General features: G+C 36.8%; 1 protein-coding gene across 1 annotated transcript; it reads left to right on the top strand.

Moving 5' to 3' along the window:
- Positions 1-3,249: 3,249 nt before the first annotated feature.
- On the top strand, positions 3,250-6,659 carry LOC113106157 (fibroblast growth factor 20-like). The gene is made up of 3 exons (XM_026267804.1): positions 3,250-4,127; positions 4,548-4,651; positions 4,872-6,659. Exons 1-3 carry the CDS (start codon positions 3,851-3,853, stop codon positions 5,115-5,117), a joined length of 627 nt encoding a protein of 208 aa, XP_026123589.1. The 5' UTR covers positions 3,250-3,850; the 3' UTR covers positions 5,118-6,659.
- The last annotated feature ends 7,004 nt before the right edge of the window (positions 6,660-13,663 follow it).

Raw genomic sequence — 13,663 nt, 5'->3', positions numbered from 1 at the left:
TTAAATAATGTAGTCAAAGACGGACACCTGGAAATCTCCTTCTTGTTAATTTGTAAGTTGCTTTGGATAAAAGTGTCTGTCATATTAAAATACTTAAATACATAGATTTAGTTATAAAATAAAATATACAATTTAAAATAACTTTTTATACACACAAGTATAAAATATACCCAGATTTAGATTTTATTAATTAAAGCAAATAATATTTTAATACCTGGATCCCTTATAAAATAGCCTTTATAACACAATAAAGGTTACTAAAGTTAAGTATTTGGATTTTAATTTTTTGTAATAACATTTAAAATGTTTTTGAATAAGGAATTATCTAAGGAATCAATTATCATTATATATATATATATATATATAGTAATAGTAATAGTATTTGTATGGTGTAAAATGACCATAACATTTTAAAGGATCAAACAACACTTGAAAAACACATAGAATTTTATATGTATGAAAATCATAATCCTTTATCTCTATGGACTAGATTAAGTCAAAGAAATTTGTTATTTAAAGGGTAACACACACAGCACTTAAACTGCAACATTTTACTCCAATCAGGAAAACATTTAGTTACTAAGTGGAACAGTCAGATGAAAACATCTGGCAGCTAATGGAAACCAAACCTGACTGTCTGCCAAAGGAACAAAAATCCCAAAAAATATGTTTAGATGCACGTGCTAAAGAATTCTACTTAGATATGACAGCTCAACGCGGACAGACTATACAGATTACTGTTTGACAGGTCTCTGTGATGCATCACAGATAGGTGCATAACTGTTTTATCCAACCTTAACGCTTAGATATGTGATCTGAAACAGTCACTCGTGAGTCACTGGTCATTTCAGCACCATGACAGAGGAAAGCGCCCTTCTTCCTGCTGCAGCATCACACAAATGCGCACTGTCATCCGAGCTTTGACTGTTTGAGTGCACAAGAAAACAATGACAGTAAAAAAAAAAAGAGGAAAAGTAATAGGAAATAGAAAAACTACTAAGCAGTTTTACAAGGCACTGAGAACAGGAACAGTCATTCCTTATTCTTTGCGGCTACAGCGGGCATCAGAGCCCGACAGCCTATTTCATTTATTGGGGCTTCCCTCCCTCTAAATCCGCTCATTTCTGAGAAATCATAATACAACACCGCTCCTCCGGCAACAACCGCTTTTCCTCGGCGTCTGCATCGGTTATCCTTCACTGGAGAACGAAAAAGCACATTCCGCGGAGCCGACGACAGCAACAAACTCCTAAATATGACTCCCAGTCTGCGCACAGCGGCCATTATTGTTGGTATGACAGAATTTGTACAAGATTACCGATTCATACATCGCGAGATTTGTGGTTCCCTCACCGGTATCACCCAGACCAGAGCAGCAGAAAGTCCACTTAGTATGCCATCTCTGCTCATTTTTAAACCTATATGAAAAATGTACATAAAATGTAATGAAAGCGATTGGTAACTCACATGTATGACTATACTTATGGGGCGGGTCTAACTCCCAGGCTTGAACCCCTCAAAAGTAGTCAAAATAAAAGTTTGGGTTGTCTCTTTTACAAACAAGTATGCGTTTCAAATAAGTTATATCTATGTTTAATCTATGTTAAAAAGAGCTAAACAAGTCGCGTTCAACAGGAAATAATATAAATAATTTTTACTTATATACTTACACATAACAGATAATATAAACGAACTATAATATAGAGACGAACCTCAGCAAATGTACTAAAAATGTATATTAGTGACAGAAATGTATTTAAGAAGTCTGTACTAAGTAAAAAACTAGGCCTTTTCATGTTTAGACAATTGTAACATCCATTCACACATAGGCTATTTCAACAACCCCTATTGCAGTGTTATACGCAAACAGTTTCGCCTCTTGCAGTCATTGAAGTCGAATGCGCACATCTGCTTTGCACATCTGGAGTTCGACTCCAAAGTCTGATCAGAGCCTATATGAATCTTTTATGAAAAACGCCAAACTCCTTTGACTTGTTTTAGGATGACAGTTAAGCAAACTGTCAATGTCACAACGAAATCTGCCACATAACTGACATCTCTATTGTAAGTGATCGATCCACTGCGCCTGTGGATTGATCCTGCTCTAGCTGACCACATTGATTTTGGTTTATGGTATTTTTGGAGATCATAAATACTAATGAGCTAAGGGGGACGACGTGGGAGAACGTATCTCTTGAGAGAACCGTTGATAAATCACCTACGTTAAAGTGATCTATCCTGAGATAGCAAGGGGTTTGGCACTTAAATGTTTAGATGATATACAGTTATACTGCAAAAATGATATATACATATACATACAGACACACACACACACACACACACACACACACACACATATATTAGTTAATCAATCATAAAAAAATAAAGGAATAAATATTATACTATGAACAAAATGCATTGGCTACATTTAAGAGCAGTCAGTTGCGCATCTTTTTTTTTAATTCTCAAGAAAACATCAGATCAATACCTATTATCTTTCATGTAATATCTACTTTGAGGCATGCACTAAGCTGTTGGGTTGGAAATTTTCTATATCAATCACTCATAGTATCAACGATTTGCCATCAAACAGTTCGTTTCCTTTGTGTTAATGACCCTTCTTTTGTGCGTAATGAATCTTTGATCTCTGATATCTTTGATACTTCATCTCATCTCATGTTATGCTGCACTGTTCAAAGGCACTTCGACATCAGTAAGGGCTGACAGTGCAGTGATCGCGTTTGCACAGATGTGCAGCTAGGTTGTTTTGACTTTTGCTTCTTTTTTTCTTTTAAAGCCAGTTACATGCACGCTTTATAGGACATATAAATTTACACCTGGCTGAGGCAGCCAAGCGAAGCTTAAATCCAAGAATGACGATACACTTTACCTTTCGAAGTTTTAAGTAAAAGTAGGCTGCGTTTTAGAATATAGAAGTATTTCAGCTTAAGAATTTCACGTTTAATTCAATGAAATACGTGCCGTTTCTTTTATAATTAATTAACTAGAACATTTCTAATTGAAAAAAAAAAAAGATTATAATTTTTTTTTTCATCGTGATTTGCGATAACACTTTATGGAACGAACTGCTAATGATAACGCATAGCCTACGCAGATATTACTACACACCTTGAAGTCTTGCCTCTCTCTCTCTCTCTCTCTCTCTCGTTTTCCATCGAGCACCGCCCCCTTTCTTTTCCTTTTTTCCCCTCCTTGGCTTCCACCTGCTTCACACTAGAGATTCGCCAGAGCGCGTAAACCCCGGGGATCGGAACGGATCGGTACACAGTGAGCATCCCTCTTCTCCATCCAACTGCACTTTTATTTTCCTCGATGCAATGAATTGTATGGCTATAATGATCTCCACAATGTTGCTTTCTGCACTTTTATCATAATCCATCAATGGATTAAAAGCGTGGAGGGAGATGAAACCGACCAATTAAAGAAGACGCAAGAAGAGGATCAAACGATCCAGGAGTTGTTTCAAACAGTAATCTATAAAGGACTCAATTAGCATATGTCAAGAGGGCATTTACATAAGGGCCGTATTTAAGCTGGTGTCTCAGAGCAGAGCCAGTCGCATCCAGAGAGCACAAGAGGAGAGAAGCCGCATAAGCTTGTGTGCTGGAGTGCGTAAGAGAGAGTATTGGATACACAGGGGACCGGAGCAAAGGGGAGTAGCCTGGAAGGTCGAGAGAGCATGTGCTAAAACCAGAAGAGAGAGAAAGAGAGAGAATCGGATGTAAACACGCATTGTCTGTCAAAGCCGCAAGCAGTGACTGCGCAAAACACTAGGGAAAGGGAAACCACAGGGGTTCTCCTCGCGGCAACTTTTCTTCGAGTGTCGGTGATGGGTGCAGTCGGCGAGCTGGTGGGCAGCTTCTCTCACGGCTTGGAAAGCTTTGCGCACGGGTCTCATTTCGTCCTCACGCCCCCCGGGGACTCCGGTGCTCCGATGAACGAGCACATCTTCTCCGCCGAGCGCCTGTCACGCAGCACTCCACCGGACCTGACGCATCTGAAAGGGATCCTCCGCCGCCGGCAGCTCTACTGCAGGACCGGCTACCACCTCGAGATATTACCGAACGGCTCGGTGCAAGGCACGAGAAAAGACCACAGCAGATTTGGTAAGTGTTATTTACTGTTGTTTCATTAATACAGCCAGTGCTGCTAATATACTATAGTAATAAACCATACAACCCTGTGCATTCACAAGCATATCCATAACGCAGCTGCACATGCAGAGACTGACAAGGACTGAGGATTATTTTAATGGTTAAAACTCTGATATTAAGACATTTAAATAAAAACATATAATATGCATATATAATTGCAATGCAATCTAAACTCTGATTATATTATTATGAAGACAGTGATTATTATTATTTTCATAAACCTGTGTTCCAATAACAGTACCATATTGCAAACACAGTGATTAAGTGTGAAAGACGTCATGAATTAAGTATAGGGTAGTTTGATGCCACTATTGCATGTGCTTATCCTGCTGTCTCAACAACGGGGAACTAACAGCTGTGCTTTTCTCACAGGTATATTGGAATTCATTAGCCTCGCTGTGGGGATGGTGAGCATCCGTGGTGTGGACAGCGGACTGTATCTGGGAATGAACATCAGTGGCGAACTGTATGGCTCTGTAAGTATAGCAATGCTCCAATATATTTTCTTCTTATAGTTTCCAGTTCTTCCTCTTACTGGTATATTATTTTGAGTAATGCAACAATTCATTTCATTCATATCGTGGCCGTGCTGAATTGAGAGAGTGATTTATGGTGTAATTTCAAATAGCCTTTGGACACAGTTTATTCTTGCATTTGCAGTGTGATTAACCCTTGCCTTCCCTCTTGCTCTCTTAGGAAAAGCTGACAGCGGAGTGTGTGTTCAGGGAGCAGTTTGAGGAGAACTGGTACAACACTTACTCTTCTAACCTGTATCGACACGGCGAGCGAGGATCCCATTATTACGTAGCCCTCAACAAAGATGGAACGTCTCGAGGTGGAGCTCGCTCTCGGAGGCACCAGCGTTTCACGCATTTCTTGCCTCGGCCTGTGGATCCAGAGCGTGTTCCTGAGCTTTACAAGGAGATACTAGGTCACAGCTGAAGCCACTGAACCTCAAATTCAACCCCCTCCAAAAAGCACCTGCATGCTCCTTATCCCCCTCGGACAAACCTGTGTCAGGAGAAAGCTGCTCAGACGAGGGGGGAAAGAGGCCCTTATTTGCGGGCTGAAGTTGGACCATTAGCAAGAGATGGAAAGCCCTGGATTGGAGTTGCAGGGACCAAATGTCTGGATAGTTCCTGATGAACAGATCCATTCACACCTGCTGTTTGTAGGACACAAGGGATTTTGGATTAAAAGAGAGCACTGGTGGACTTCTTGCCAGAGGATGATGGATATCTGCTACTACTGAAAATACTAAAAGGCTTCTGAAGGAATTCTGTGAAATGCTTTTGAGATTTTCTTCTCTTCCAAACACTGGCATGGACAAACAGGAGACAAACTCCTCCAAACATATCTCTTTAGGTCCTTTAATTTATGTTTTTGAAAGATATTTATTTTATATATTTATTTATTTTGAAAATATATTTTTACAAGAATATATGCAAGATGTAACAGGAACGTCATGAGAGCTTTATTTTCTACCACTATAGAGACATGACTTTTAGAGACAGAACTACTGAAGAAAGTATTTTTGGTGTTTTTGGTTGTATGTGATCCACCATGGTGTCCCTCCATTTTTGTTTATCTCTCATGTCATTAAACCAGATCCTTAAGAGCCTGAGAATGTTCCAGAATTCACTGGGGAATTAAACAGTTCAAATGACTGCATTTCGTTGTGTCTGTCCTTTCAGTAGAAACATAAGGTCACCTGTCAGAGGTGAATGGTTATTGAATTTCTATTTGGACGAAAAAGGTCGACTTTTAGGGAAACGTAAGCAGGGACAGCAGGTGTCTTCAGCTGTCCGATTCTCATTGATCCCATTGCCTTAAATGAAATCAAATCACTTAAAAGCCTGAACTGTTATGCTAAACAGTGTGCAATAATACAATTTGCTAAAAATGTTCATTTCATGCTTCAGGATCTTTCCATCTCTCTCTCTCTCTCTCTCTACCCTGCTGTTAAAAAGGCAGCACAATGCTAAAATTAAAACACAATGACCTAAAAACAATTTCCCCTCCAGTTTTCTTCTTGAGGCAACCTTCTCAAGTGACACCTCTGGCCTGCAGGAAGCCCTGCACAAAGTGGCCTTTTCTTTTGCTAAGTGTCTTTTGAATGCCATGTACTAGGAGCTTTCAAATCTGTTGTAGAATGCAGGATTGTGGGGTATACATTTGCTGAGCCAGTGCAGGTGGAAGTTTTCTTAGGAAGCATGAGGTCATTTCAAGACAGGCAGAGTCACGTGTGGTCTGAATCACCTAAATTACACTGGCTTGCAAGTGCTTTGTGTTTTTCCCATCTCTTATTTCTTTTTTGTTTGATGCTTTTCACTTCCTTTCCCCCTTACAGTTGTGATTCATTGGCTTTGATGACACCTGATGAGCTGGCTGCCTGTCAATCTGACTGTCTGTGAGAGTGAGGCGACTGTATGCATGTTTAAGGAAGGAAATGTTACTTTTTAAGTAGTGTAAGGGGAGAGGTGGCTCTGGGGCACACATGCGTTTCCAAAACAACACTGGTATAAGGGCTCTTGATCACAGAGAAATAGGGGAGATGGGGAGCACTGTAATCCTTTTTTTGCATATATATATATATATATATATATATACTATATCTCTAGTGTAAATAAGTGCAAGTACGTGCATTACTATCAGTTGCTGGGGCCAGCTGGAACACTAAAATTATGCCATTTATGAATAAAATTAATTAAAAAAGCAGATAAAATGGAAGCAAAGAAAGAAATACACTATACTGTTCTAAGGGTCAGTGTAGGATGTATTATTCATCAAGGATGTATTAAAGTGACAGTAAGACATTCATAATGTTACAAAAAATGTGTATTTCAAATAAATGTTTTTCCTTTGAATTCTATTCATCAAAGACTCCTGGTTATAAAAATGCATCAGGGCTCCCACAAATATATTAAGCAACTGTTTTTAACACTGATACTAATATGAGGAAATGTTTCATGAGCAGCAAATCAGCATATTAGAATGATTTCTTCATTCTAAGGGAAGGATCTTCTTGTGGGCTGCGATGATATTTAATTATATTACGGTTTTACTGCATTTAAGTTTAAATAAGTGCAGCATTTGTGAGCATCAGAGATTATTCTTTCTAAATAATAATATTAATAATAGTAATAATAATTATATATACAGTATATACTGTATATAGTGTATATAGGGTAGTGTATAAAATGCAGTAATGGCCAAAAGTGATGTCTGGAGAGGATATTTCTCAATATTAGCTTTTAATGATCCTACAAGATCAAACTATATTGCAAAGAGGAAAAAAAAATAACTTTTTGGAAACAAAAAGAAAAGAAAGTAAAGTATAGTAAAGACAAAGAGCTGACAGGAAACAAAACATACACTGAATATAACAAAACCTATTTGTTTGTTATATATCAAATGAAAATTCTAATAATACCAATTCAGCCACTTAACATTTATTATGCCTCAAATAAAAGTAAAAGTAAATCAAATGCAACATTTTCATGACACAACTATCCCTCAAGGTAGCAATTACAGGTTACTATGTTTTACTGAGTTGTTGAGTCTATCTCAACATTGCTTTTTTAAATGATGAGTTGCAGCGTAAAAGAAAAGTTGACAGCAGAACTTTACAACTTACATAACTGACATTATGTGGGGTATAGAGTGTCTGAACTGTGTGCCTTTTCCCCTTTTTAGGGCGTTGGAGGGTGGGATGATACTTCTATTTGTGTGCGCAGGCATATCAGCAAGCTCTGTATGTTGTGTGATGTCTAAATCTCTGTGATGATGAGCCAGGGGTTCTCCTAAATGAGAGTCTGCCTGCACACACCCCAGCCTACAAAACACACACACACACACACACACACACACACACACACGGGCTTTCCCTACAGCTAAAAGATGTGGTGAGGCTGATGTGGCCAGATCGACAGATCTACTTTTCATTATTTTCACCTCAGAGAGAGATAGAGGGAGAGAGGGAGAGAGACACTGTAGACACATATCTGTGTTTGTGAGAATGTGTGTGTGTGTTTAGACAGTTACAACACACATGTTGTTCTAAGATAGGTGTTGAAGTGAGTGATCTTTCACCTGCATGACTTTGTGGTTCAGGTAAAATCTGCACAGCTGTTCATGAGGCACGTCAAAGGTACACACGCATACACACTCCACTGATAATGAGAATGAGAAAAGAAGTGGAAGCTCTTAAGCAGAAAATTCAGTTCTTTAGGTTGTGTTTTTGTTTATCAGTTTAAAACCGGTACCATTTATTTTGTTTTAAAAAATATAAATAATAAAATGAAGACATCTTAAATGACTAAGTAAAATAAAGTAAAAAAAAAATGTTCTGAAGCTTTTAACTTTTTAAAAATATATACTTACCTTTTAATTTTTTAAAAAAAATGTTTGCTTCCTTTATATTGTGTTTAAACAGCATAATGAAGGCATCTCAAATTACTAAAAGTTACATTAAAAAGAAAGAAAAAAGAACTAATTTAAAACAATTTTAAGACAAACACACACAAAAACGGGATCTTTAATCTTTCAGCTGTATCTCCAAGACAGCTTAAATTGTGTGTTCTCAGATTATTCTGAGAAAAAAAAAAAATTCTTATATGCGCTAAAAGAGCTCTGAAAAATAATGTTTAGGGGAAAACTTGATGCTATAATAATGTCTTCTGAGAAGGTACAGAGAGAAAGTGAAAAAAAAAAAAAAAAATTTAAACAAATGAGTGAGTTCCTCATTCTGCCACAATGTTTGTAGATGTTTGAGGTTGACAAGCTCATTAGTGCAGTTATGTTCAGTGTTAACATAATCACTGTTTGTGCCTTCATATCTTCTATGATTTTAGTGGAACCACTAATTCATCTAGCGTGCGCTCACACACACACACACACACACACACACACACACACACCCACCCAAAGCAAAGACACACAAGACACACGTTAAATCACTATGTTCTTTATCATGTTAAATAACTTTTTGCTTGTTTTTTGTAAATTTCTACTTAAATCCAATCTATGCATGTAACTTAAGTTGGTGTTACCATGGTACTAAAAAGGTATTACCCTGATTAATGTCCCAAAAAAAAATAAAGAAAAAAAATAAACTATTAATATGGTTATTATAGGGTTCACAAAAATAAATAATTAAATAAATAAATAAACCCCCTTCCATTACACATTGTCCCAAAAACATGACATTACCATGGATGTCCAAAAATCTTTGTAACACCATATTACTTTTTGCTGTTCTTTTTTGCACAGACTTTACATCTGTTTAATTAAAATGCTTAGATTCAGCAAGATTTTATTTGAATGATTAGTCAATTTCTACCACCCAATAAAAACTATCAAGAAATCACAGCTTAATATTTTGCCTTGAAGATAAATTTAATCCAAAAGATGTAGACGTACAGTGATAAAGAAGTTTAATTTATCTAAAGAGAGGAAGTTGGCTGTGGCTGTGACAGTGCCAGTTTTAGCATGATGGATGAAGAAGACTAAGTCTGTGCTCCCCATCCTGAACTCCTCTTTAGGCTTTGGGAGGAGAGAGAGATTGAGTATTGCCTTGGGGATTCAGTTTAATTGACACCACACTCCCATAAGACCATCCTCTAATTTGCATGACTTATTGAGAACATGCCTTGTGTCAATGCAGCATTCATGCAATATTCAAATATGGCATTGCAACGTGCATTGCACCAGTTTTGATGTCAACAACATCATGTACACAAAATCTAATATGTTGAAAGAGCTACAAAGGAGGGGAAGACTTCAGTTTCTTCATTACATAAAGATATGGTTTCAGAAAATGTGAAATATAGTGCATAACTCATATGGACTACTTTTACGCAGTTTTATTGTAGTTTCAAAGCAAAAGTATTAACTTATGATAATTTTAATTTTAATTTTTCAAATTATTAATTATTCAAATTATCTTACGTTCAAAAATTTTTTTTATATAAGTGGTATGAAATCTGTAAATTGTGAAGGAGTTTAATTATTAAAATAGATATAAAGAGTGTGCAAAAAAGATCAGAAAAATGTACCATGATTCCATATTTAAAAAATTTTTTTATTGTTAATTGAAATTATTAAAAAGTTGAAATAAAATAAAATATAAACATAAGATTAACTAAAACTTAAAAAAACGTAAGCACAATGGAACATTAACTGAAATATAATAACTAAGTATTAAACTTAACTGAAACATAAACAAAATAAAGCTAAATATAAATATTGTATATATATTTGGTGTTCCTGTGGCTCAAGTGGTATAGGATTGCGTTTGGGTTCGAATCCCAGGGAACACATGTTAGGTGAAATTTTTTTAGCCTGAATGCACTGTAAGTTGCTTTGGATAAAAGCATCTGCTAAATGCATAAATTATTATTAATTATAAATTATTATATAAAGTTAATCCAAAGTAGTAATAAATACTGTAATAGTTTATAAATAATGTGAAATTTTAACTTTACGTGTAGTAATTTATCCATACAGTTTTTCAGTTTTGGAGACCTATGGAAAAGAGCAGCTTAAACATTTTGCTAAACTTCTCCTTTTGTGTTGAAGTTGCATCTAGGAGTGAATTGAGGATGTGTAGAGGACAGAAGAGGTTTTACACAACCACTGTTCTGTTTTTATATTGTGTTGTGTCCTCCTATTCACTCCTCCTCTCTGATCACAGTAAACAACCTGCAATACTGAAGCTCTCACAAAGCAGAATAAACAGTCTCATAAGAAGTGTCCTGAGGCACCTGTCTAAGCTTCTGATGAGTGCACGCACACACACACACACACACACACACACACATAAACAAAGTAATTAGTTAGAGTGAAAGGGGGACTGAAGAATATTGAACTCATCTCTCTCTCTCTCTCTCTCTCTCTCTCGCTGTGTCTTTCTCCCACACACAAACATACAAACACACACACACACACACACACACTCCCCACTGAGTGATGGCTTGTAAGGATATATTGATTGCAGACAGTACCCTTTCACTGCTGCATTATCTCAGAGCTGCTGCAGTGTGTCTCTACATGTGGATGTGTGTCTGTGTGTATGACATTGTATGAGTTGATATGTTTCCCTTTGGGGTTCAGTTAAGTAAGTTCATGTATAATGTATTTAAACATATAGCTGTGTATGCATAGTATTCTTTTTTTTTAACAGAGTTTTTTCTGAATATTCATAAGTATATGAGTATATCATCTGTACGTCCTTCAAATGACCGATCTACGTTTTCTCTCCTTACAATTATCGGATCAATGCTACTCAGGAGTTTTTGCATCTGCACACACATACACACGTACATTTACCCACAGAAAAAGAAAAAAAAAGAAAAAGAAAATTCACTAATGGGATTTGCTTTAACATCTCAGTGGTTTCTTCTAAACACAAATGAGATTTAAATGGAGAGAATGTGGAGACTTTTGCTCTCTTTTGACTCTTCTTTGTCTACTCGACAGTTTCAGTAAAGCTGCAATGTCCCGAAATGTGGGGGACCAGTCCTGGCTCAACTGTGTATGTCGCATTACAAAAAAAAAAAAAATACAATAAAATAAAAAAATATTCAATCTTCATTATTAAATCAATAAATAAAATGGGCCAATATACCAAATAAGTCTTCAATAAGAAGTTAGGGATAATAACTCAAATGTTCAAATCAAATTATTTCTGCTTTGTCTTTATATCCTCTACTTAGACTGTCTTTAGCATTCCACTTCTGCTGGCCTGCAGTTTATCAGGGCAGTGAGATCAAGAAGCAAATCTGAAAAGGTGACAACAACCCGCATGCGCAAGCTCACACATTCGCATGTGACGAAAGCTGCAAGGGCCTGTTGACATAATATAGATTGAGGTCTGTGCTCATTGCATTGCATATCGCTGTTTTTTAAGCACCTCGAACAATGAGTGCCATGTTTTTACTATCCAGGCTGATTGGAAATACATGCCTCTACCTTACATTTCTGCAAAACTAAAAAAAAAAATGTATCTATGCATACCAATCCCTGCAGTTTCCAGTTGAAATGAACACTAGATGCACTAAAACTAAGACAATCACACCAGCCTCACACTTGTGAGGTCAAGCACTCACAAGTGTGTTATACATATATTGCAAGTTATACATATATTGCACCAGCATGCAGTTTCACTTTGAAACTGCTGCGAAACATGCAAAAAGCTACGGAATACTGGTGTTGCTAAATGACACAAGCATGTATTTTAAGTGGGCAGGGGTTGTGTTTTTAAGATTTTTTATGTGTCAAACTGAAAGTAGTTCAACTTCAAAAAAGGTTTTAGGAAACCCCCTCCAGATCCCTATGAAAATGTTCGGTAGCATGTTTTTATACACTACCATTCAGAAGTATATTAGATTTTTAAAATATTTTAAAAGAAGTATCTTTTGCTAACCAAGGCTGCATTTATTTGATCAAAAGCAGCCATTACTCCAGTTTTCAGTGTCACATGGTCATTCAGAAATCATTCTAATAGTCTGATTTGCTGCTCAGGAAATACTTATATTTAGCAGACATTTTTTACAAAAAACAATTATTTTTTTAACCAGTTTGTGTGTTTCCTGGGAATCAAAACCACATCCTATTGCACTGCTACCACCATGCTCTACCACTGAGCCACAGGAACATACTTAAATTCTTACTTTTTTAAAAAGTAGTTTTAAGCTTAACATTTTTGCAGAAATGGTGATACATTATATTAGGATTCTTTGATGAATAGAAAGTAAAAAAAAAATTGCATAACATTTGAAATAGAAACTTGTATCCTATTATATGCATGTATTTTGTTTGATCAGACAATACAAATAGCCTCAGCTGGCTGACTGAATCATATTTGATTCACCTTTACAAAAAAACTGTGTAAATCATTTATTCTAGTGCTATTAAATTTCACCACAAGGAACAGATTTCTTGGTACCTTTAGGGAGCTCAAAACATGTCTTGAGAAACCTGCACTGAATTCTATTCCGCTGTGCTGCGTCTAGCTGTTTTTAAAGAACATGTCCTATGTGGATGGCCCCAAAGTCAGTAATGAAAGCTCGTGCAGACAGTGCTGAGATCAATCAGACAATCAGAGAGTGAGTGAGCGAGCGAGAGGAGGGGATGGGGTGGAGGGCGAGTCTCAGCAAGCCTGCAGAAACACAGCTGACGCAGGTAACTCTTCCTGTGCATGCTTTCTTCATCACTTTATAAGTCACACTAATTGTGGCACGCATCTGGTAACTACAGACTCTTTCTTATCTAACATTATTGGGACGGGCAAAATTTGTCTAAAATATATTAATAACAGAAGGTTTTAAGAGGACAGGCACTGTTCACAATAAATGCTGTGACATGGGAGAGCAACTAATTCTGAGAGGAATAATGAAAAAGAAGTGCTCTAGCCTCTCTTTTTTTACCGCTCCTGCCATGGTGTGTCTTCACTTCTTTAAAAAGGTGTGTATGTGTGTCAGCGAGTG

This window comes from Carassius auratus, chromosome 1 (assembly GCF_003368295.1).
Source record: "Carassius auratus strain Wakin chromosome 1, ASM336829v1, whole genome shotgun sequence".
NCBI lineage: Eukaryota > Metazoa > Chordata > Actinopteri > Cypriniformes > Cyprinidae > Carassius > Carassius auratus.
This window is presented reverse-complemented; position numbering and strand designations above follow the sequence as displayed.